This window comes from Crocuta crocuta, unplaced genomic scaffold (assembly GCF_008692635.1).
Source record: "Crocuta crocuta isolate KB4526 unplaced genomic scaffold, BGI_CrCroc_1.0 scaffold122, whole genome shotgun sequence".
Taxonomy (NCBI): Eukaryota; Metazoa; Chordata; class Mammalia; order Carnivora; family Hyaenidae; genus Crocuta; species Crocuta crocuta.
Window position 1 is genome coordinate 270,441 of NW_027528839.1, and position 25,231 is coordinate 295,671.

The window sequence follows — 25,231 nt, forward strand, 5'->3', positions numbered from 1 at the left end:
TAGTCATAAAATTAATCGCTGGGCTTAAAAAAACCGTGGAAGACAACAGAGAAGCTATTGCTACAAAGACTATGGAGCTTAAAAATAGTTGTGATGAATTAAAAAATGCTATAAAGGAGGTGCATAATAAAATGGAGGCGTCCAATGCATGAATTGAAGAGGCAAAGAGAATAGGTGAATTAGAAGACACAATTGTAGAAAAAGAGGAAGCCAGGAAAAAAAGAGATAAACTGATCCAGGAACACGAAAGGAGTGTTTGACAGCTGAGTGATACAATCAAATGGAACAATACCTGTATCATAGGAATTCCAGAAGAGGAAGAAAGAGGGAAAGACACTAAAGGATACTTGAACAAACTAGAGCAGAGAACTTCCCCAATCTGGGGAAGGAAACAGACGTTGAAATCCAAGAGGCACAGAGAACTCCCCTCAGATGTAACTTGAATCGATCTTCTGCACAATATATCATGTGAAACTGGCAAAATATAAGGACAAAGAGAGAAATCTGGAAGCAGCTAGGGAGAAAAGGGCCCTAACACACAAAAGGAAACCTATNGGAAAAAAAGAGATAAACTGATCCAGGAACACGAAAGGAGTGTTTGACAGCTGAGTGATACAATCAAATGGAACAATACCTGTATCATAGGAATTCCAGAAGAGGAAGAAAGAGGGAAAGACACTAAAGGATACTTGAACAAACTATAGCAGAGAACTTCCCCAATCTGGGGAAGGAAACAGACGTTGAAATCCAAGAGGCACAGAGAACTCCCCTCAGATGTAACTTGAATCGATCTTCTGCACAATATATCATGTGAAACTGGCAAAATATAAGGACAAAGAGAGAAATCTGGAAGCAGCTAGGGAGAAAAGGGCCCTAACACACAAAAGGAAACCTATCAGAGTGGTGACAGACCTATCTACAAAACTTGGCAGGCCAGAAAGGAATGGCAGGAGATCTTCAATGTGATGAACAGAAAAAATATGCAGCCAAGAATCCTCTATCCAGCAATCCTGTCATTCAAAATAGGAGAGATAAAAGTCTTCCCAAATAAACAAAAATTGAAAGAATTCGTCACCACTAAACCAGCCCTACAAGAAATCCTAAGGGGGACTCTATGAGGGAAATGTTGCAAGGAACACAAGGTACCAAAGACACCACCACAAGCATGAGTCCTACAGAGAACACAATGACTCTAAACTCTTATTTTTCAATAATAACACTGAATGTAAATGAACTAAATGCCCCAATCAAAAGACATAGGGTAGCAGAATGGATAACAAAACAAAATCCATCCATTTGCTGTCTACAAGAAACACATTTTAGACCTGAGGACACCTTCAGATTGAAAGTAAGGGGATGGAAAAATACCTGTCATGTTACTGGAAGTTAAAAGAAAACTGGAGTAGCCATACTTCTATCGGACGAACTGTATTTTAAAGTAAAGTCAGTAACAAGGGATGAAGAAAGGCATTATATAATAATTACAGGGTCCATCCATCAGGAAAGGCTAACAGTTATAAATGTCTATGCACTGAATATGGAAGCACCCAAACACATAAAACAATCACAAGCAGAACCAATCTTATGGCTAAGAATGTGTTAATAACAGGAGACTTTAATACTCCACATACAGCAATGGATATAGATCAACTAGACAGAAAATCACTAAAGAAACAATGGACTTGAATGACACATTGGACCAGATGGATTTGACAGATATATATTTAGAACTCTGCATCCTAAGGCCATGGAATTCACATTCTTCTCAAGTGCGCATGGCACATTCTCTAAGATAGATCACATACTGGGTCATAATGCAGCCCTCAATAAATATAAAAGAACTGAGGTCATCCCATGCACACTTTCAGATCAAAATGCTATGAAACTTGAAGTCAATCACAGGAAGAAGTCTGGAAAACCTCCAAAAACATGGAGGTTAAAAAACACCCTACTAAAGAATGAATGGGCCAATCAGGCAATTAGAGAAATAATTTAAAAATATATGGAAACACATGAGGATGAAAATACAACAATACAAACTCTATAGGATGCAGCAAAGGCAGTTCTAAGAAGAAAGTACATTGCACTCCAGGCCTATTTCAAGAAACTAGAAAAAGTGCAAATACAAAATCTAACAGCACACCTAAAGGAACTAGAATGAGAGCAACAAAAGCACCCAAAACCCAGTAGAAGAAAATAATAAAAATCAGGGCAGAAATAAACAATATAGAAACCAAAGAAACAGTTGAAATGATCAATGAAACCAAGAGTTGGTTTTTTGAGAAAATAAACAAAGTTGATAAACCTCTAGCCAGGCTTCTCAAAAAGAAAAGAGAGAGCACTCTAATAGACAAAATCATGAATGAAAATGGATTTATTACAACCCATCCCTCAGAAATACAAGCAATTATCAGGGAATACTATGAAAAATTATATGCCAACAAAGTGGACAATTTAGAAGAAATGGACAAATTCCTAAACATGCACACACTACCAAACTTCATATGGGAAGAGATAGAAAATCTGAACAGATCTATAACTAGTGAAGAAATTGAATCAGTTATCAAAAATCTCCCAACAACTAAGAGCCCTGGGCCAGATGGCTTCCCTGGGGAATTCTACCAGATTTAAATCAGAGTTAATACCCATTTTCTCCAGGTATTCAAAAAAATAGAAATGGAAGGAAAACTACTGGACTCATTCTACAAAGCCAGCATCACTTTGTTTCCCACGCCAGACAGAGACCCAGCAAAAAAAAAAAAAAAAAAAAAAAAAAACAAAAAAAAAAAAAAAAAAAAAAANAAAAGAGAACTACAGGCCAATATCCTTGATGAATACGGATGCAAAAATCCTCGACAAGATACTTGCAAATCGAATTCAACAGAATATAAAAAGAATTATCCACCATGATCAAGTGGGATTCATTCCTGGGTTACAGGGCTGGTTCAATATTCACAAATCAATCAATGTGATACCTCACATCAACAAAATAAAAGATAAAAACCATATGATCCTGTTGATAGATGCAGAAAAAGCATTTGACAAAATACAGCATCGCTTCTTAATAAAGACCCTAGAGAAAGTCGGGATAGAAGGAACTTATTTAAACATCATAAAAGCCGTTTATGGGAAGCCCACAGCTAATATCCTCCCTAATGGGGAAAAACTGAGAGCTTTCCCCCTGAGATCAGGAACACGACAGGGATGTCCACTCTCACCACTGTTGTTTCACATAATGCTGGAAGTCCTAGCATAAGCCATCAGACAACAAAAGGAAATAAAAGGCATCAGAATTGGCAAAGATGAAGTCAAACTTTCACTTTTTGCAGGCGACATGATACTCTACATGGAAAACACCACAGACTCAACCAGAAGCCTAGTAGACTTATCCATGATTTTGGCAAAGTCGCAGGGTACAAAATCAATGTACAGAATTCATTTGCTTTTTATACACCAATAATGAAGCAACAGAAAGAGAAATCAAGAAACTGATCCCATTCACAATGGCACAAAAACCATGAAATATCTAGGAATAAACCTAACCAAAGATATAAGAGATCTGTATGATGAAAACTATAGAAAACTTAAGAAGAAAATTGAAGAGGACACAAAGAAATGGAAAAACATTCCATGCTCATGGATCGGTAGCATAAATATTGTTAAAATGTCATTACTACCCAAAGCAATCTACACATTCAATTCAAACCCAATCAAAATTGCACCAGCATTCTTCTCAAAGCTAGAACAGAGTATCCTAAAATTTGTATGGAGCTATAAAACCCGAATAGCCAAAGTAATATTGAAGGAGAAAACCAAACCGGGAGGCATCACCATCCCAGACTTTAGCCTCTACTACAAGCTGTCATCATCAAGACAGTATGGTATTGGCACAAAAACAGACACATAGACCAATGGAATAGAATAGAGAATTGGACCCAAAAATGTATGGCCAACTAATCTTTGACAAAGCGGGAAAGAGTATTTAATGGAAAAAAAGGCAGCCTCTTTAACAGATGGTGCTGGACAGCTTCTTTAATAGATGTTGCTGGACAGCAACATGCAGAAGAACAAAACTAGACCACTTTCTCACACCATACACAAAAATAAACTCATAAGGGATGAAGGACCTGAATGTGAGACAGGAAACTATCAAAACCCTAGAAGAGAAAGCAGGAAACAACCTCCTTGACCTCAACCGTAGCAATTTCTTACTTGACACATCCCCAAAGGCAAGGGAATCAAGAGCAAAAATGAACTACTGGGACCTCATCAAGATGAAAAGCTTCTGCACGGCAAAGGAAACAGTCAGTAAAACTAATAGGCAACCTACGGAATGGGAAAAGATAGTTGCAAATGACATATCAGATAAAGGGCTAATATCCAAAATCTATAAGGAACGCACCAAACTCCACACCTGAAAAACAAATAATCCAGTGAAGAAATGGGCAAAAGACATGAACAGACACTTCTCCAAAGAGGACATCCAGATGGCCAACAGACACATGAAACAATGCTCAGCTTCACTCATCATCAAGGAAACACAAATCAAAACCACACTGAGATACCACCTCATGCCAGTCAGAGTGGCTAAAATGAACAAATCCGGAGACTACAGATGCTGCAAGAATGTGGAGAAATGGGCACCTTCCTACACTGTTGGTGGGAATATAAATTGGTGTAGCCCCACTGGAAAACAGTGTGGAGATTCCTCAAAACATTAACAACAGAACTCCCATATGACCCAGCAATAACACCGCTAGGAATTTACCAAAGGGATCCAGGAGTGCTGATGCATAGGGGCAAATATACCCCAATGTTCAATGCAGCACTTTTTTAAAAAAAAATGTTTTATTTATTTCAGAGAGAGAGAGAGAGAGAGAGAGAACAGGGACGGACCAGAGAGAGAGGGAGGTACAGAATCTGAATCAGGCTCCAGGCTCTGAGCTAGCTGTCAGCACACAGCCTGATGTGGGGCTTGAACCCACGAATTGTGAGACCTGCGCCGAAGTCAGATGCTTAACTGACTGAGCTACCCAGGCACCCCATAGCAGCACTTACAACAATAGCCAAATCATGGAAAGAGCCCAATGTCCATCAACTAATGAATGGATCAAGAAGTTGTGGGTTATCTATACAATGAAATACTACATTCTTTCTCATTGAAAGAATGACATATGGCCATTTTTAGCAACATGGATGGAACTTGAGGGTGTTAGGCTGAATGAAATAAGTCAGGCAGAGAAGGACAGATACCATATGTTCGCACATATAGGTGTATTAGGAGGAAGCTAACAGAGGACCATGAGCGAGAAGAAGGGGAAAAATAGTGGGGAGAGGGAGGGAGGCAAACCATGAGAAACTCCTAAATGCTGAGAACAAACTGAGGACTGATGGGGGTGGGGGAGAGGGGAAGGGGGTTGATGGGCATGGAGGAGGGCACTTGTGGGGATGAGCACTGGGTGTTATATGGAAACGAACTTGACAATAAACTAGAAAAAAATAGAAACAGTTTTATTTATTTGTTTGTCTTATTGTTGCTATTCCAAGCAATGCTGTGATGAATGTCCTTATTATTTCATCTCAGAATCCCATGAAATAATTAGGTTAACAGATACACAGGGGGTTTTGAGATTTTTTTGATACATATTGCCAAGTTGCTTTCCAGAAAGATTTTTCTCATTCCTGAATTGCTTCAGGGGCCAAAATTCATTGCAGGTATGCAAGGATCCTCCTGATCAGACCCCTGTGTACATTTTTAGTTTCACCATAAGACCATCGTCCTCACTCTCTGCTCTGATCTTTCTTTACTTCCTTTACCATCTGTTGTTCTTGTTCCACGTTGCCATCACACTGTTGCCTGGAAAGCTCCATTTTCCCCACAACGGTTCTACACAATGTAACCCATGTCCTTCTAGATTAGGCCTCCTTAAACATTCTTGTAGCATTCCATTCTTCTTCTTTATTGCGTTGAAAACAACTATGATTGATTCATTCCCTTTTGCAAAGTAAATTTTTGACAATTACTGCATAATTTAGATGGGATAATGATTGAAATGAACTATTTCTACAGTTTTGCCAGAAAGTATGTACATGCAAACATATCTATTAGGGAAGAATTTAAAAAATGATCTCAAGGTGCCTGGTAACTCAATCAGTTGAGCGTCCAACTCTTGATTTCAGCTCAGGTCATGATCTCCCAGTTGGTCAGATCAAGACGCCTGTCATTGGGTTCTGCTCTGAAAGCAGGGAGCCTGCTTGGGATTCTCTCTCCCTCTCTCTCTGCCCCTTCCCACTCAAGTGTACATGCACATGTGCTCTTTCTTTCTCTCTCTCAAAATAAAGAAATTAAAACTTAAAAAAATTATCTCTGTGGTTCATGGAATAAATCCTTCTTAAACAGTAGTGGACAAGATGATGGGATCTGGAGTCCCAACAGCTTGGGTTGGAATTCTAGACCCATGAATTCTGAGCTGTTTAGTCTTGGGCAAGTTGCTTAACTTCTCTATGCTTTGTTTCCCACCTCTATAAAATGGGATTAATAATAAAATCTATCTTTTATGATCATTGTGGATTTTGAATGAGATAATTCATGAGGTGTTAAGCACACAGCCTAGAACATGGTAAGTACTCTATAAATGTGAGTCATTATTCTCTTTCATCCTCGTTTCTATCTTCTTTATCTTTGAACTTTATTAAGTGTTAAGTCTGTAGAGTGTAGTACTAGATGGCATTTGGATTTCTGTTTTTTGTTTTTGTTTTTGCAGGGAAATCCTCTACTGGTTTTGAAGTGTTTCCCATCAGATAATGTAGTTATTTTAATTATGATTTGTGGAGCCCCTTCTGTCACTCTGCCATTCTTTAGGATATTGTACTTTTGCTTCTGGATTTGTAATATTTACCTTCTATAAGATAACATAATATATCTTTGCTTACTTTTTTGCAGTATAACTTTTTGTGTATTAACAGTCAGATCTGTTTCTCTTAACAGCTGGCAAACTTCCCAAGACTCTGCGAGGAAACAGAAAGGATTGTTGCCAACCATATTCGTGAGCGAGAAGGGAAGACAAAGGACCAGGTGAGGGGAGACTTCCTTGGTGGGCAGGATCTTTGTTGGAAGTGGAAGGTCTCTCCAAGGCTGTCTGGTGGTCTCCAACAGTTGGGCTTTCTCTGAATGGAAAAAATAACACAACTATATATGCTTATTTTTACTTATTTATGAATTTTATACATGTGTTGCTATGCTCACATCTTGTGTATGTTGAAAATATAAATGAGTGTAAGAACTTTGAAAGATGACATTTAGAAAACAGTAATAGGAATTCCATTACTTTTTCCCTCTCAGTGCTCCATGGATTATCAGGTATACCCCTCGCATGTACACACTCCACTTTGAAAACCAATAATCCAGAGACATACCACATGTTTTCTTTAAGCAGAGGTTCTTGGCTTTTAATGAGCTGACAGATAAGTATCAGGATACTCATAAATTCCGAAATGTCATGAAGAATGTTCAGTGTTTCAATTTTTTCCCCCTGAGGTGAATGGAGAAAGCTGTTCATCAGCTTATCCATGGAACCTGTGATTAGAAAACAAAATGTTTAATAACAGCTCTTTTAGGACACCTGGGTGGCTCAGTCAGTTAAGTGTCCGACTTTGGCTCAGGTCATGATCTCACAGTTCATGGGCTCTGTGCTGACATCTCAGAGCCTGAAGCCTGCTTCAGATTCTGTGTCTTCATCCCTCTCTGCCCCTCTCCCACTTGCACTGTGTGTGTCTTTCTCGCTCCCTCAAAAATAAATAAACATTAAAAAAAAACAGTTCTTTTAAACATTTCTATTTAGTGAATGTATATGGGTTATAAAGGAGTGACCTTAAAATTATCTTCTAATCCCATTTAGTTCTTTTAATTCAAAAGGTTATATTATGCAAAGGTAATTCATTAGAAAAAGCTAAGGACTATGTGTAAATAATAAAAGCTTCCTAAATTTAGGTGGATTTTGTTTTTAGTTATTTACAAAATGTCATAATGGGAAGCATGAAGGTTTTCAAATGCTCTTCAATTCTAGGACACAGCTGTGACAGCATGTAGAGGACACTGGATGCAGGCCATGTGTTCTTTACAAAATAACAGCATGTTCTTGTGGAAATCATTTCTCAGACTTGTTTTCTCATGTACAACTTTGGGATGTTGGTCTATGTGATTTCAGAAGTCTCTCTAAGTTAGAATTCCAAGATTTTGTGCTTCTTAGGTGAGTTGGAAAGGCAGAGAGGAAAAGCCAGGGAAAAAGGAGAAGGCAAAATAGAAGAGAGAGACTAACCACAGAGAGACACACAGGCAAACTGCCACAGAGGGTGCATGCAGGGGTGGGGTGGAACTGGGGGTGGGGGGAAAGGAGTGGAAGGAGAAAGTGAAGAGACAGGATGGAGGCCCAGTAGGTTGAGATATTTGTAACTCAGTAAAAGCTTACTATCAGCTTGGGCTATGGGATACATTGCTACTAATTTTTATTATTGTGCTTTGAAAGTTAATTAACCATTGTTCATAGTTTTCACTTGTTTTCCAGCTTCCACACCCTTGGATAGCTACAATAGCCATAAAGAGGAGAAAATAGGCTTTGTGACTTAGTGGAGATAAACAAATCAATGTTAACTCGAGTCAATGAAATCAAGCCTGGGGTCAGATATAAAACCCTGACACCAGAAGACCCCCCCCACCCCCCATCTAATGTCATGGCTGCTGTTGGACCAAGAAAACTTAAGTTCTAGTATCAACTGTACTCCTGACCTTAAGTCAATAAGATAACAAACTTTTAATTTAGTATCCGTATTTTATTAAATTCAAAGGACAAGATATCCTACTTAATTCTTAGGGATCCTATGTAAAAATAATATTGAAGAATAAGTAGTACAATTATTATCTTAATTATCTTTGTTTTCATATCTAAGCAGTTAACTTCTTCACGTTTCATAGTTTTCACTTTACTAAAATAATATAATCAAACTTAGCATTGTTAAGATTGTGGGCTTCAGGTTCATTCTTTTTTAAAAAATTTTAAATGTTTTTATTTATTTCGGAGAAAGAGAGAGAGACAACGTGAGCACGGGAGGGTCAGAGAAAGACAGGGAGTTACAGAATCCAAAACAGGCTCCAGGCTCTGAGCTGGCTATCAGCACAGAGCCTGACATGGGGCTGGAACCGTGAGATCATGGCCTGAGCTGAAGTCGGATGCTTAACCAACTGAGCCACCCAGACACCCCCGTAGGCTTCAGGTTCAGACTGCCTGAGTTTGAATTCAACCTCTACCGTTACTTTCTGTGTAAATAATAAGGTACTTGACATCTTATGCTTCAGTTTCCTCATCTTAAAGTGGGGTAATAATGGTAGTTAACTCATAGGCATTTTATGAGGATGAAATGAAGTATCCAAATATAGTTCTTAGTTCTTCATTAATTTTAGTTGTTTTTATTGTTTTTCCTAAAGAGCTATGGGACGTAGTATCTATGAGAAAGAATTGCCTTTTTCTAAGTTCTATTTTTTTAATGTTTTATTTAATTTTGAGAGCGGGAGATCACGAGTGGGAGAAGGCCAGAGAGAGAGAGAGAGAGAGAGAGACTCAGAATCGAAAGGAGGCGCCAGGCTCTGAGCTGTCAGCACAAAGCCTGACGCGGGGCTCGAACCCATGAGCCGTGAGATCATGACCTGAGCTGAAGTCAGACGCTTAACCGACTAAGCCACCCAGGCGCCCCGCCTTTTTCTAATTTCAAGAGAAATTGTCTTTCATCTGCAACTCTGATGTAGTGATTAATTCCCCAAGTGGGAGATAAGGGATGGAGCAGGTGTCTCTCTACTAGGTGGCCAGTCCTGGTCTGACAGTTCATCAGTCAATCACCTGAGAAAGCTGGTGCTTGACACCTATAGTAGGGACCTGTGTGGCACCGTGAAAACATTCATGTTCTTGGTAATGTAAAGGTGTCAGTTTGCATAGATCTCACATTTGAGTTCTGAACTCTGTGCTGCTTTGGGTCATATGATGCTTCCAAAGTAGCTGGTAAGAGAGTGACCCATTTCCTCAGGCTTCTGTACCAAAAATGCTTTGAGGTGTTCTTTTTTAGTTAAAAAATTAAAAAAAAATTTTTTTTAATCTTTGTTCTTAGAGAAAGAGAGGAAGAGGAGTGGTGGAAGAGGGGCAGAGAGGTAGAGACACACAGAATTCAAAGCAGGCTCCAGGCTCTGAGCCATCAGCACAGAGCCCAATATGGGGCTCAAACCACAAGCAGTGAGATCATGACCTGAGCCGAAGTTGGACGTTTAACCAACTGAGCCATACAGGTGCCCCAGTTTTTAAAAGTTTTTAAGAAATAATTACCAACCTCTGCTCTGGAAGCTTTGTGGGGGGAAAATTCTTCAATATTAAACATATAAAGAATGATAAATCTGTGAACTTTTTTCTAAACCATAGGTTTTTAAAATATGTGTGCCTGCTATTACTCCAGGTGCTTCCATACATGTAATTGCATGTTAAAGGGACTGACTTTGTGGGCAATTACTGCCAGTAGGGGTAGCTTTACTTTAAATATTCAATAACTGTGGGTAAAAAGGCAGTGAGAAACACTGAGAAAGTGAAAAAATGTGAAAAAAATGCACTATTTTCCTTTTCCTCCCCCACATGCGACCTGGCTCTTTTCCTAGGATGAACACAGACTCCCAGTTTCCAGGAATATGAATGAGAACAGCCATAGTTTTTATTCCCCCCCACTTTTCCCTATACTGCAGTCCAAGTTAATGTGCATGAATGGCCAAGATATTCATGACAACCTTTGGCAATGCTGGAATTATGTAGATATTTTGCTCTTTATGGTGGTAACAATTTATTTGTGCTTAAACATTATGGTTTATTGATACAATGTCCTGGCCAAATGGATTTGGGAGTATAACATTTAACAGAATCTGGCTTTATTGTTGGGAGCATAGAGGCAATACCACAGACAATCTAATAATGAGGACTCCTCCTAACTCTAGAGTTTTATTCATTAAGACAAGATGCATCTGACGATATGAAACTTTTTCATAAAAGTGTGATGTTATTCGACCTAATAGTACCAACCTTGACTTTATGTTTGGTAGTAGGGATGGATTTGGGTGATACATTTATTCTTTTTGTCAGGTCCCTTTGGGACTCACAGCAAGGTTTGGTCAGATGACTAGCTGAGATTAGCCATAAAAGCAAAGCCTCAGAGCTTATAGCATTGGGTAGTAAGTGAGTGACAACAGTGAGTGGTCATGTACTGATTATATGGTAATAAATTGGTCCCTTTAAAGCAAACTCTTCTTCAAGGCTGGTAGACAGTTATAAATTTGTAGCCACATTTACTGGGCACCTACTATGTGCATCATGCTACATTCTGGGGATAAGTGGTGAACAAGACAAATGTAACTCCTGCTTCCAAGAAGCTTACTTACAGTCTTTTTTCTTTTAATGTTTATGTATTTATTTGAGAAAGAGACAGAGAGCTCGGGAGTGGCAGAGAGACAGGGAGAGAGAGAATCCCAAGCAGTAACCACTCCCAACATGGAGACTGACCCAGGGCTCAATCCAATGACCACGAGATCATGAACTGAGCCAATATCAAGAGTAGGACACTCAACCAACTGAGCCGCCCAGGCACCCTGAGCTTACTTACAGTCTTGCAAGGAAGAAAAACAAGCAAACAAAATATATACAAATAATTAGTTACATTTGTGGTATATACCACAAATAAAAAGTATAAGATGAAATATACATATAAAATATAATGTATAGACAATATACAATGTAAGACAAGCATAGACAATATATAGTCTATATGACTGTAATAGCATGATCTAACCTGGTTTGGGGTGAGCATATAAGGTGAGGACCTGGTAAGACTTTCCTGAGGAAGTACCCTCTGGGGAGCATTACATAGACTTTGTCAGTAAACTGTTATCAAGAGGGCTCTGATGCACTCAAATGTCATCTTCAGAAAAGGGAGGCAGCAGGAGCATGCTCATTGTGTTTATCAAAAGTTCATTCAACAAAGTCAAAACGCAGAGCTCTGGAGGTATGCAGGCGGGGATTCTGAAATTTTTTACATTTTTCTGTTAACAAGTCTCAGCATTCTAGGAAGAGAAGGGACACAGTTGGGAGAACAAAAGGAATCTTAGGAAGGGGAACTCAGTTTTGAATATCTCTGAAATAAAACTCTCTTACAGTGTCTGGTTGGTTGCTCTTTGCTCTACCCTCTCTTGTCTCCTATTGAAGAATATTTTCTACAGAGGGACTTGCCAAATCTCTGACTTAAAGTTTATTAAGTATCTCATGATTAGAACATATTCATGTTTCATATTTATGGGAACATGCATTCAGTTCATTCCTTGACAAATCTTGATTGAATGTCCATGATGTTTGATGCACTGGGGATAGAGTGTGGATATGGCATATGGGCTCTGTATACTGAACAAGTAAAAACTTACTATGTCAGCTAGTGGCAGTGCTACAAAGGAAAATAAGGCAGAGTAATAGGGTACAAATAGAGTGCTAGCTTAGGTAGCAGGGAGGATCCCTCTGATGATGTGATCTTACCTGACTGAAGTTTTGCTTTGATAATGAGACCTGTTGATCTCAAGGAAGTTTTCTATTTATTTGTATATTTCCTTTTAGAATTGGTTGATGAGATGTTTCTTCTGCTTGCCTAGAATGAGCTTAAAGAGATAGAAGAGACGAGGAAAAACAAGAGATAATATTGTTATTTCAAGGCAAAATTATAGTGCCTACAGGAACAGTAAGCTCTGAGCAGCCTCTCACTGGTACACATGTGTCCTTCTTTTGAACATTTATGCCTACATTTTAGAGGACTAGAATAATCCTAGGTTCTGTGTTAAATAAGCAAAGAGTCCATGCCTTTAAACTATAATGTTGTTGTCTTCACATGGGACTCAGACTTTTTATGTAGATTTTTAATTTCTGAATTTACAGTAAAAATTGTAAGGGTCTAATAAAAAAATTATGCAACTTCTCATTTTAATTAAAGCATCCTTTAAAAAATTAAATAAAGATAAATAATTTGTAGGCAATTATTGAGTTTTGCGTTTGAGAATATTTATTATTAGTTTTTACTGAAGTGTTTCTCTTTGATTTATAGGTACTGCTACTGATTGACATCCAAGTCTCTTACATCAACACCAACCATGAAGATTTCATTGGATTTGCAAAGTACGTACAACACTTGATTGCCACATGCTTTCCTCCTGATGGTTTGTCTAGAATACACATTGTGAATTTCTACTACAATCCTGTCTGTTTTTGAGAGCACATTCTGTGTCAGAATTAACTCTGAGTCAACCACGTAGGAGGTCTGAGCCTCATGGCCATGAAGCCATGTTTTCTCGATAAAGTAGTTGGCTCCTTCATTGTGCAGCATATGAAGTCATATGTGTCTTAGATATTCATTGTTTTTGGATGATAATCTGCAGTTTGTACTTGAACTCTCATAGATAAGCAGTAACAGATGCACATTTAAAATATGTTTGGGAACACTTTCTCACATAGATTTGAAACATCAAATGCAATTCACAGGATACAAGCTATTTTAACATCTCTAATTCAGAATATAGAAGCCTATTTTTTAAACTATCCTTTGTAAACTTAGATGGAAGCTTTTTAGATGAACATTCTCTTTCTTATAAACTATATATACTTTATATAAACTGTCTATATATTGCTAATCCATCATAAGTGTATTCTATTCTAATATTCTATTGTTATATTCACTGATATTGTCACATAGACATATTTTGTTATTCAAGTTGGTTATTCATCATGCAACATTTTCAAGACCCTGAATTCACCATTTTTTCCTGCCCTTTAGTGGAACTAATTTTTCTTTGCTTTTAAGGAATTTTGGTTCTAACTCTAAAATATATTTGTGGCATGTATGTGGTTCCAACTTCAGGTACATAAAACATAGTCTATTTTATTTAAATATAAAGCAAAGGGACCTATCTACTGTTACTAGAACTGAAAATTCAAGAACAGGGACAAATAAAAAATGTAACATAACAGAATATTAATTTATTGAATTACATTCTGACTTAGAAGCAACAGCACGTAGATTATGTGATCTAAACTAAACAGTGGCCTGAGGAATAATTTATAGCCATGTTTTAGGGAGCAAAGGCCCAATTATCCAACAGACAATTGTCTCATTCTAAACTTGGCTGTCCTTGTGATGGCTTAACCAAGGGTGTGTGTATATTTTGCATCCATTGTGTGGTAGATTAGTTTTTCTCAAATATTTTCTGTCTGTGACCTATGTGTAAAGTTGTTAGAACACATTGATGAGTATGTTCCTTAGGTCAGTTGTCTTTTTAGCCACACTACCCACTCCAACTTGGAGATAGGTATTTTCTCCACAGGCACTTCACACAGACCTGTTTCCCTCTCTTTTAACCCCTGTGGCTGTCACCACATGTACTGCTCATTTCCTTTTGGGATATCGCTGGGGGGAATAAACCGAGACTCTGATACACTTCTCTATTCCTGGGCTTGGAGGGGGAACCTGAGAATTTCTGCCCAGTTTCCAGCACAGTCTGTGAACTCCATGTGGCCTGTGCCAGGCTCCATACTTAGTTGCTAGGGGTGAAAATATATAAGAAAAAGAAAAAAATATTTTTGTCCTTAGGAGCTTGCCTAATAATTAAAAACTAGAGAGAAACACATGTAAAAAGTTAAGCTGACACATTCTCCACTTACTTCACTTGCTTCTTTGAGGAATTGAAAAGAACAACAAATCCTTGAGTCATTTGAAATAATGAGAATGCTGCCTTTAATACTGACTTTTATTGGTTACAAACACCAGTTAGATTCTTATAAAAATGTAGCAGATGTAGATGTAAACTTGACACCATAACTTAAAAGTGAAAAGGATGTTGCAATGCTGCCCTGTTGTGGTACCTGATTTAAGGAGTAAATGTAAAAAAAATCATAATGAGTATGGAAGGATTCACTTTTTTTGAATAAGTTTTGTAATCAGTGCTAGGATTTAAATTTTTTTAATGTTTTATTTATTTCTAGAAGAGAGAGAGAGAGAGAGAGCGAGAGCGTGAGCAGGGGAGGGTCAGAGAGAGAGGGAGTCACAGACTGACACAGGCTCCAGGCTCTGAGCTGGCAGTCAGCACAGAGCCCAACACGGGGCTCGAACCCACGAACCGCGGGATTATGACCTAAGCGAAAGTCGGACACTTAACCGATTAGCCACCCAGGCGCCCCAGTGTTAGGATTTAAATTTCACCCGTATAGTCTTCTTGAATCATTTCCCCCTAGATTACTCTTTTACTTACTTTTAAAGATAAATGGTCCAGTGTCTATTTTCTCCAGTAAATTTCATTATTTTCTACATCAGAAGCTGTTCAAATACAGTATTATATGGACTGGGTTTTCAAAGTCATATAATTTTGCAAATATAAACACGTTCAAATTCAGCCCTTTGGTGCAGTCTCTGTAATCCAGGTGACTACCCCACTTTTCCAGCAGTGACATAGACTAGGAACATTTATGATGGGGGAGAAAAAAGAAGTATTGTTCAAACTGCTTTAGAAACCTAACAACTTTGCACATTTTTCATCGAATTTAAACTCCACATCTAAACTCTCTTTTAAAGGATTGATACGGGAATCAGCAGTCTGGTTATTTTTTCCAGGGTTTGGTACTGGTGAACTTTGGGTTTTGGCAAGTCATTTAGCCTTTCTGCATCTCAGTTTACTGCTCTATCAAATGGAATAATAAATAATCCCTGTTTTGTGTACCTTTCAGGGTTGTTGGAAGATCAGATTATTGAAGTTATGTGAAAGTGCTTTTGAAAACTATGGTGTAGTCTATAAAAGTGAGAAAGTTACACACACACAGAGGGGGGGAGAGAGAGAGAGAGAGAGAGAGAGAAGAGAGAGAGACACAGAGGAATTTGATTACTAGTTGCATCATTTTACTTTGTTATGCAATTTATGATGCCCGGAGTATGATTGCCACTGGAATATTTTTTTTAGTTGCTGATATTGTCTCCAAATGAGACTCAGAGGTAAATGTTCTTTCCATTTGTATGTGGAGCTGGAGTACATTTCAGTGTGACATGGGATAATTATGAATATGAAGAAATATTCATTTCAAAATCACTTAAGAGGTTGTGGTATTTTTTTGTGCCTCTAAAAATTAAAAAAATATGGTTGTAGCTATAAATTTTAAAGTTGGCAGGAATGCTGTTTCCATCAAAGAAGAAAAGTCAAGCCATATTTGAAGACAATTATGTAAGTATTTTTAAGTTCCAAAGATAGAAAATTAAGGTCTGGAGTTGAAGAAAATAAGCATTTATTTCATGAGATTTTTAGAGAGTTGCCAAAAGAGGGGGCCACCTCTCAGATTTATAGGATGGTGATAGACACAGTATTTTAGACACACACACATATATATTTTTTCAACTGGGATGACCGTTGTTTTAAAAATAAAAAACAAAAAAAATAAAACAAATTGCTAAACCTAGATTAACAGAATCTAGTGTTCAGGACATCTCAAACTTCTCCCTTCTGCTATAGACCTTATTCTGCTATGCTGAAATGTGTGGAACTTTTTTTTCATCTCCCAGCTATTTTTTAAACATGGACCGTAAAATATGTACCATGTGTAATGTGTCCAAGTAAGCACTGCTGTAGGCTTGCTTTGGAATTTCCTGATTTCTGAAAGCTTGATCTCTCAACTCTAATATAGTTTCTGAACCTAAAACTCCAATATTTCAGGAGAAAATGTCAACTTTCCTCATGACTTAAGGATTTTAATTTATCATTCTTCTCTGTTCGACAAAACCCAACTGTACATTCTATTTGTTTTTACATAATACTAGTTTTTGTTATTTAAGAAAACAAAAGCTAGTCCAATTGTTCTTTTATTTACTTCCCGTCATTCTCTATAATCCTGCTATATTTGAATAAAAAAGCAAACTTGTTAGCTGTATGCCTTGGGAAGTGAACTTTCACATTCTTGTGCTCTTCTTCATTTGTTCCATGGGCACAATTTGCCTTCTGAGTTACTAAGAGTTATGAAGTTCAGTGGTGTAAGAGAAAAATGGGCCCCAGTTACAGACCATTAGAAAATATCTCTACGCCACCAGCAGCAGCCCAAGGCTTGTTTTTCAAACTGCTGGGTGGGTAGGTTTCAACACCTGTTTTCTCATGGTTGAAATGATATAGTCCAGAATTCAGTTCTTGTTACATTAAGTACCATGAAAATGGTCTTGGTTGTAATATCCATTTTATCTCTTTCCTGATCCTCTGGAATGTCTCTGTTGCCATTTTACTAAAGGTGGTATATGGGAACCTTGGTACCAAATGCCAGAGGAATCTTGTTTTTTCCCTTTACATTCTTTCCCCCCGCTAATACATAACTACATTCTATTATAATAGTGTCTCTAGTTCCTATTCTTACATGAGAATGTTCTCTCTCTTGTGGAATCGAAATTTAGGTATTATAGCAAGATTGTTCTTTTGACTCACATGCAAATTTAGGCATTAAATGCTTGGTTGCTTACTGGGACTAGTATCAGGTAGAAAAACAGAATTCAACAACCCACAAGGGCATCGTGAGTATTAGCAATTCAAATAAGTTATGAATTCTAATGTTTCAAGGACCATTTTAAAAATAAGCAGTCTTCAACTTTGCTCTTTCATTCTCAAATCTCTTATGTTGAACTTTATCTTCGTCCTTAAAATGGATCTTAAGATGTGAGTCATCTTGCTTTGATGGGCCCCCGGGTTCTGGAGGGTTTTCTTGCATAATATTTAGCCTGTGATGGCTTCACTAAAGATCCTGCAAGGGGAATTGACATCATGTAGTTTTCTTCTACTTTTGGCTTCTATCTGATTGGATGGAGCCAGGCCGGCATGTGATAAGCTGTACTCTTGGGACTCTCAGCAAGTGTTCATAATCATCTTGGGGTAATATAAAAGAACATTCTGAAAGCTTCTTAACTCCAGAGCGATGCTGTCCAATAGAACTTTCTGAAGGGGTGGAAATATTTTATAATATGTGTTGTCCAATACAGTAGCCATTAGGCACATGTATCTATTGCTTAGCTTAAATGTGGCTAGCCAAACAGAAGAAATGAAATGAAATGAAAATTAAATTTTCATTAATTGAAGTTTTGCATTATACAGCCACATTTGGCTACCAGCAACTGTATTGGTTAGTATAGTTCTAGAGTATGGTGAATCCAACTGATTGCGCTGAGCCCTTCATCAGTAGGCCATACTTTACTGGTGGGTTGGTGGTGGCTACTGTGGTGGCAGTACAGTGGTAGCTACTGGAAGAGAAAAAGGAGATGACTTTGTTAGCTGCTGCTAAGCAAATCCCAAGTTTTAGGAGAACACAGTCAACTCTTTAAATCCTCTGTCACCAAAGTGTAAAGGATGGGCCTTTCCCCTACACTGTCTTAGTCCTATGTTGCCATTTTACTACTATTTTCTCTGTCATTGTTACTACTAAACTTTCATTTAATACCAAGTCTCCTCTACAATCTAAACATAGCAGTGGAGGGAGAGGCACACCCTGACATTTGCCATGGAATCTGTCGCTAAGGGACTCCATATCCTTGATTCACTTGAACCTATGGATTGACTTAGAGTTAACCTTAGATTCCCCTTTTTTCTTTCTCACTTCTTTTTCACTTTTCAGCCCACTGCAGTTCTGTTTTTATGACACTACTCCACTGAGACTGCTTTGGGCTGAGGCAAACAGTTAATTCAGTAGACAATTCTGAGTCATTTTAAAACTCAACCATTTCTTGTTGAGGTCTGTCCCTTTGCTTCAGTACTCCTCCACTGGCTCCTGGTTTTCTTTCTGTTCTAGCCACTCATTCTTGGTTGTATTTTGGAGCTCTTTATTCTCTGATCATGGCTTAAAAACCATTTTAAAAAAAAAATCACTGTGTTTTCATAGATCCTCTTCTTTTCTCACTTTTTGGACTATCCCTGACTGATGCCTCCCACTGCAATGGTTTCATTTACCACCTTTTTCTGATGATTCTAAATCTAGACCGCTATTCCAGAGCTTTTTCCTGGACTAGGTACCATATTCTACTACATACTAGGCATCTCTACTTGTATATCCTATGGAAGCCTCAGCCAAATATTCCTAAGTTAAACATCCTGTGATCTTAGAATTTACTCCTCCTCCATTGTTCCCTCTCTCTGTGGATGGTACCTCCCAGTTGTTCAAACCAGAAACCTCAGCATCATTCTCTACTTCTTCTCTCCTCATCTTTGTTTCCCACCATCTTTACCAAGTCCATTTGATTCTGCCTCGTAATAGCTTTTGAATTTGTCTATTTCTTCCCGTCATCATCACTAATATTCTTGCCTGAGTTACTTCAATAGCCTCCCTGCCTCTTGTCTTATTCATTCCCATTCTTTCCAGGTATTCTGTTACTTTCAGAATAAAGTCTAAACTCATTAGTATGGTTTCCAAGTTCCTGCAGAATTTGCCTTCTGATTACCTCTTGAGCCTATTCTATTGTCACTGTTTCTGTCTATCCCAAACCCTAGCTCTGTGCTCCAGTCAGACTGACCACTGTGTACCATACTCTTGCTGCAGCACATGTCTGTGGCACACTTTGCCAAATTATTTAAATTTGCTATTCCAGATAAACATTAATAAGCTAATTAACAATAACGTTGGTATCAAAATATAATTTCATAAATATTTCCTAAGAAACCACTGTAAACACTATGCTAGGTAATGTCAGTAGTGAGAGAAGTAAAGATACTAAGATTAATGCAACACACCATCAGCCATCAAGGAGCATACATTATTGGAGGGGAGTTAGAGACCTGCCTATAATGAAGTCCTGTTTATATAATTCAGGCACAGACCAAGAGCTTTGGGAGTTCATGGGAAGGAAAGATAACTGGAAGCTTCTAAGAAGGCATAATTCAGAAATGGTACCTGATTGACTTTGAAGGTTGGGCAGGGTTCCAACAGTCAGAGAGAGGGGGTTGAAGCTGGCTGTTTCCTGTCTTCCCTGCTTAAGAGTCAATACTACCCATTTCAGGGAGGTAATTTTTACTAAAACGCTGCTTTGATCATCCCATTTGCTGGCTCTGAAAGTTTGAATATTTTTCCTGCCTCTAGTTTAGTGGCCAAATTCTTCATAATTGGCCTCAACATACAGTTATTGTACTAGATGGCTTTTAAGGTCATTTTACAAACCTGAGTATATGATTATATAATTTTGCCATAATAGTTTTACTTTCCACAACTTACCTACATGCCTCATTTTTCTACTTCCTGGCTTTGCTAATACTACTCTATTCTCTTGGAATGCAGTCAGTTGTCTTCTTTTATTAAAGTTTAACCTCTTTTCAAGTTTTCTGTGAAAATCTTAAATTACATTAGACCTAAATAATCTTTCTTTTTTTTGAACATTTGGAGCAATTACTATGCCTAGGACTTATTTGGAAAATGGTCACACACACACACACACTTGGCACTTTCTTTTGTTACTTGAATCTTTTAGTGTATGTGTATGGACAAGGATAGAAATGAATATGCAAAATAAATTTTGAGCTAAAAGGTAATATGGTTTTTTTTCTTTCAATGAATTACATTGTACTCTTATTTTTACAAAAATTTAAACCTCTTATTATATCCTTTTAAAATCATTAGGTCTTAGAAAATTAAACTAAATAAACCTAATGTGTATATTGGCAAAGCCTTCCACAGTGACTCGTGTATAATAGAAATTTATAGAGGCTCCTGGGTGGCTTAGTCGGTTAAGCGTCCGACTTTCGCTTAGGTCATGATCTCGCGGTTCGTGGTTTCGAGCCCCGCATCAGAATCTGTATCTCCCTCTCTTTCTCACCCTCCCCTGCTCACGCTGTCTCTCTCGCTATCCTAGAAATAAATAAAAATATATAAAAAAAAGAAATTTATATAATTAACAACAAACACACACAGTAAGAAGATATAAGGTAATTATACCCTACATTTGGAACTGAAGCACTTTATTTTTTAGCTTTCAGTTACATCTTCATGTACTTAATCTTTTTGTTTTTTTAAATTAAATTCTAGTTAACAGTGCAACATTGGTTTTAGGTGTAAAATTAAGTGATTCATCACTTATATACAGCACCCATTGTTCATCACAAGTGCCCTCTTAGTACCCATCACCCATCTAGCCCATCACCTTCCTCCATCAACCCTCACTTTGTTCTGTATCATTAAGAGTCTCTTGTGGTTTATTTTCCTCTCCTCTCTCCCCCTTTCCCATATGTTCATCTGTTTTGTTTCTTAAATTCCACATATTAGTGAAATCATATGGTATTTGTCTTTCTCTGATTGACTTACTTCATTTAGCATTATACATTCTAGCTCCATCCACATCATTGCAAATGGCAAGCTTTCATTCTTTTTGGTGGCTGAGTAATATTCCCTTATATACATATAATATATACATACCACATCTTCTTTATCAATTCATCAGTTGATGGACATTTGGGTTCTTTCCATACTTCGGCTATTGTTGATAGTACTGCTATAAACATTGGGGTGTATGTACCCCTTTGAATCTGTATTTTTGTATCCTTTGGTTAAACACATAGTAGTGCAATTGATGGATCATAAGGTAGTTATACTTTTAGTTTTTTGAGGAACCTCCATACTGTTCTCCAGGGTGGCTGCACCAGTTTTCATTCTCACCAACAGTGCAAGGAGGGTTCCCCTTTTTCCACATCCTTGTCAACACCTGTTGTTTCTTGTGTTGATAATTTTAGCCATTTTGACAGGTGTGAGGTGGTATCTCATTGTGGTTTTGATTTATTTTGTCCAGCCATCTGGATGTCTTCTTTGGAAAAAATGTCTATTCATGTCTTTTGCCCATTTCTTAACTGGGTTATTTGTTTATATGGTGTTGAGTTTGATAAGTTCTTTATGGATCTTGGATACTAACCCTTTATCAGATATGTCATTTGCAAATATCCTTTCCCATTCTGTAGTCTGCCTTTTAGTTTTATTAATTGTTTCCTTTGCAGTGTGGAAGCTTTTTATCTTGATGAAGCACCAATAGTTTGTGTATTTATTCTTATAGAGCTTATTCTTTCTATGTTATTTGTGTTTTGTGTATGTATCTCACAACCTACACTAGGTAAATTGGAAGCTTTTTCATGTTTATATCTTCTACATAGTGCCTTGAAGATAACTTGATGCCCTAAAATTTTTGACTTATGTAATATTAAAGCATTATATATAGGTATGCTTTCAATATTGCAGATGTAACTGATTAAGGTAACTATCACCAAGAATATGTCCAAAGGTTCAAATTAACTTGCAAATCCTTACATGGTTTCTCATGAGTACATTTTAATTTTTATTTATTTATATTTTAAATTTAATTTTATTTATGTTTTTAGTTCATTTTTAAAATTCAAGTATAATAAGCATACACTATTATATTGGTTTCAGGTGTACAATTCTATACATTTCTCAGAGCTTATCAAGATAAGTGTACTCTTAATCTCCTTTATCTGTTTCACTTACCCCCCCCCATCAACCTCCTCTCTAGCATCCACCAGTTGGTTCTCTTTATTTAAGAAAGTTTTTTATTGTTTTTCTCTTTTATCTTTGTGTGTTCATTTGTTTTGTTTCTTAAATTCCATATGTGAGTGAAATCATATGGTATTTGTCTTTCTCTGCCTGTTCAGTTCGGTTAGCATAATACCTTCCAGGTCCATCCATGTTGTTGCAGATTGCAAGATTTCATTCTTTTTAGTGGCTGAGTAGCAATCCATAGTGTGTGTGTGTGTGTGTGTGTGTGTGTGTGTGTGTGTGTGTGTAACATCTTCATTCATTCATCTATCAATGGACATTTGGGTTACCATATCTTGGCTTGTGTAAATAATGTTGCAATAAACATAAAAGTTCATATATCTTTTCAAATTGTGTTTTGTTTCTGTTGGGTAAATATCATTTAGTAGAATTACTGGATCAGATGGTAATTCTATTTAAAAATTTGTGTGTGTGTGTGTGTGTGGAATCTCCATACTATTTTCCTTAGTGGCTATACCAGGTTGCATTCCCACCAACAATGCATGAGGCTTCCTGTTTCTCTTCATCTTCACTAGTACTTATTATTTCTTCTGTTTTTGCTTGGAGCCATTCTGAACAGTGTAAGCTGATATTATGGTTTTGATTTGCATTTCCTTGATGATTAGTGATGTTGAGCATCTCTTCATGTGTCTGTTGGCTATTTATATGTCTTTCTTGGAAAGATGTCTAGTCAGGTCTTCTGCTCATTTTTAAATTGGATTATTTGGTTTTGGGGTGTCGAGTTGTAGAAGTGCCTTATATATCTTGTATATGTACCCCTAATCAGATATATCATTTACAACTGTCTCCTCCCATGCAATAGGTTTTCTTTTCATTTTGTTGATGGTTTCCTTTCTGTGCAGAAGCTTTTTATTTTGTAGTCCCAAGAGCTTAATTTTGCCTTTGTGTCCCCTGCCAAAGGACACATACCTAGAAAAAGTTTCTATAGCTGTCAAGAAAGTTACTGCCTATGTCATTTTTATAGGAATTTTATGGTTCCAGGTCTCACATTTAGGTCTTTAAATCATTTTGAGTTTATTTTTGTGTATGATTTGAGAAAATGGTCCAGTTTCATTCTTTCACATGTAGTTGTCCAGTTTTCCCAACACCATTTGTTGAAGAGACTTTTTCCCATTGTATTTTCTTGCCTCCTTTGTTGTGGACTAATTGAACATAAAAGCATGGGTTTATTGCTGTCTCTCTTTTCTGTTCCATTGATCTATGTGTCTGTCTTTGTGCCTGTACCATACTGTTTTATTATAGCTTTGTAGTGTATCTTAAAGCCTAGGATTGTGATACTTCACGCTTTGTTTTTCTTTTTCAAGATTACTTTGGCCACTCAGGGTCATTTGTGGCTTAATACAAATGTTAATATTATTTGTTCTAGTTATGTGAAAAGTGCTGTTGGTATTGCATGAAATCTGTAGATTGCTTTGGGTAGTATGGACATTTTAACAATATTGGTTCTTCCAACCTATGAGCATGGAATATCTTTCCATTTGTTTGTGTCATCTTCAATTTCTTTTTCATAATTATCAGAGTATAGGTCTTTCACCTCCTTGGTTAAGTTTATTCTTAACCAAATATTTTATTCTTTTGATATTTTATTCTTTTTGGTGAAATTATAAATGGGCTTGTTTTCTACATTTCTCTTTTTGCTATCTCATTATTAGTGTATAGAAATGCAACAGATTTCCACATATTAGTTTTGTATCCTGAGTCTACTGAATTCATCTTCAGTTCTAGTAGGTTTTTGGTGAATTCTTTAAGGTTTTCTCTCCATAGTATCATGTCATCTGCAGACAATGACAGTTTTACTTCTTCCTTACAATCTGGATGCTTTTTACTTCTTGTTAGATTTCTTGTCTGGGTAAAACTTCCAGTACTATTTTTTTTTTAAGTTTACTTATTTATTTTGAAAGAAAGAGAGAGAGCAGGGGAAGGGCAGAGAGACAGAAGAGAGAGAATCCTAAGGAGGCTGCATTCTGTGAGTCCAGAGTCCCATGTGGGGCTGGAACTCACGAACTGTGAGATTATGACCTGAGCTGAAGTCCAGAGTCAGCCACTTAACTGACTGAGCTACTCAGGCGTCCGCCAGTATTATGTTGAACACAAGTGGTGAGAATGGATATCCTGGTCTTGTTCCTGCTCTTAGAGGAAAAGCTCTTGGTTTTTCACCATTGATTATGATATTAGCTATGTGTTTTTCATATACGGCCTCTCTTATGTTGTGGTATGTTCCTTCTAAACCTACTCTGTTTGAGAGTTTTTATCATGAATGAATGGTGTAGTTTCTCAAATGCTTTTTTTGTATGTATTGAGATGATTATATTGTTTGTCTCTTTTGTCAGTATGATGTATCACATTGATTGATTTGCAAATATTTAACCACTCTTGCATCCCTGGAATAAATCCTGCTTGATCATGGTGAATGATTTTTTAAATGTATTGTTGAATTTGATTTGCTAATATTTTGTTGAGGAATTTTTTTTTATTTTTTATTTTTTTACAAATAGTTTATTGTCAAATTAGTTTCCACATAACACTCAGTGCTCATCCCCATAAGTGTCCTCCTCTATGCCCATCCCCCC

The 25,231-nt window shown here is 37.3% G+C and overlaps 1 protein-coding gene across 7 annotated transcripts in view; it reads left to right on the forward strand.

Moving 5' to 3' along the window:
- The window catches only part of DNM3 (dynamin 3), a 584,407-nt gene that overhangs the window by 236,485 nt on the left and 322,691 nt on the right, over positions 1–25,231 (forward strand). For all 7 annotated transcript variants that reach the window (XM_077755999.1, XM_077756002.1, XM_077755998.1 and 4 more), the window contains exons 11-12: positions 6,989–7,075; positions 13,162–13,232. In XM_077755999.1, the coding sequence (XP_077612125.1) occupies positions 6,989–7,075; positions 13,162–13,232 (158 nt within the window). The remainder of the gene's footprint in view (positions 1–6,988; positions 7,076–13,161; positions 13,233–25,231) is intronic.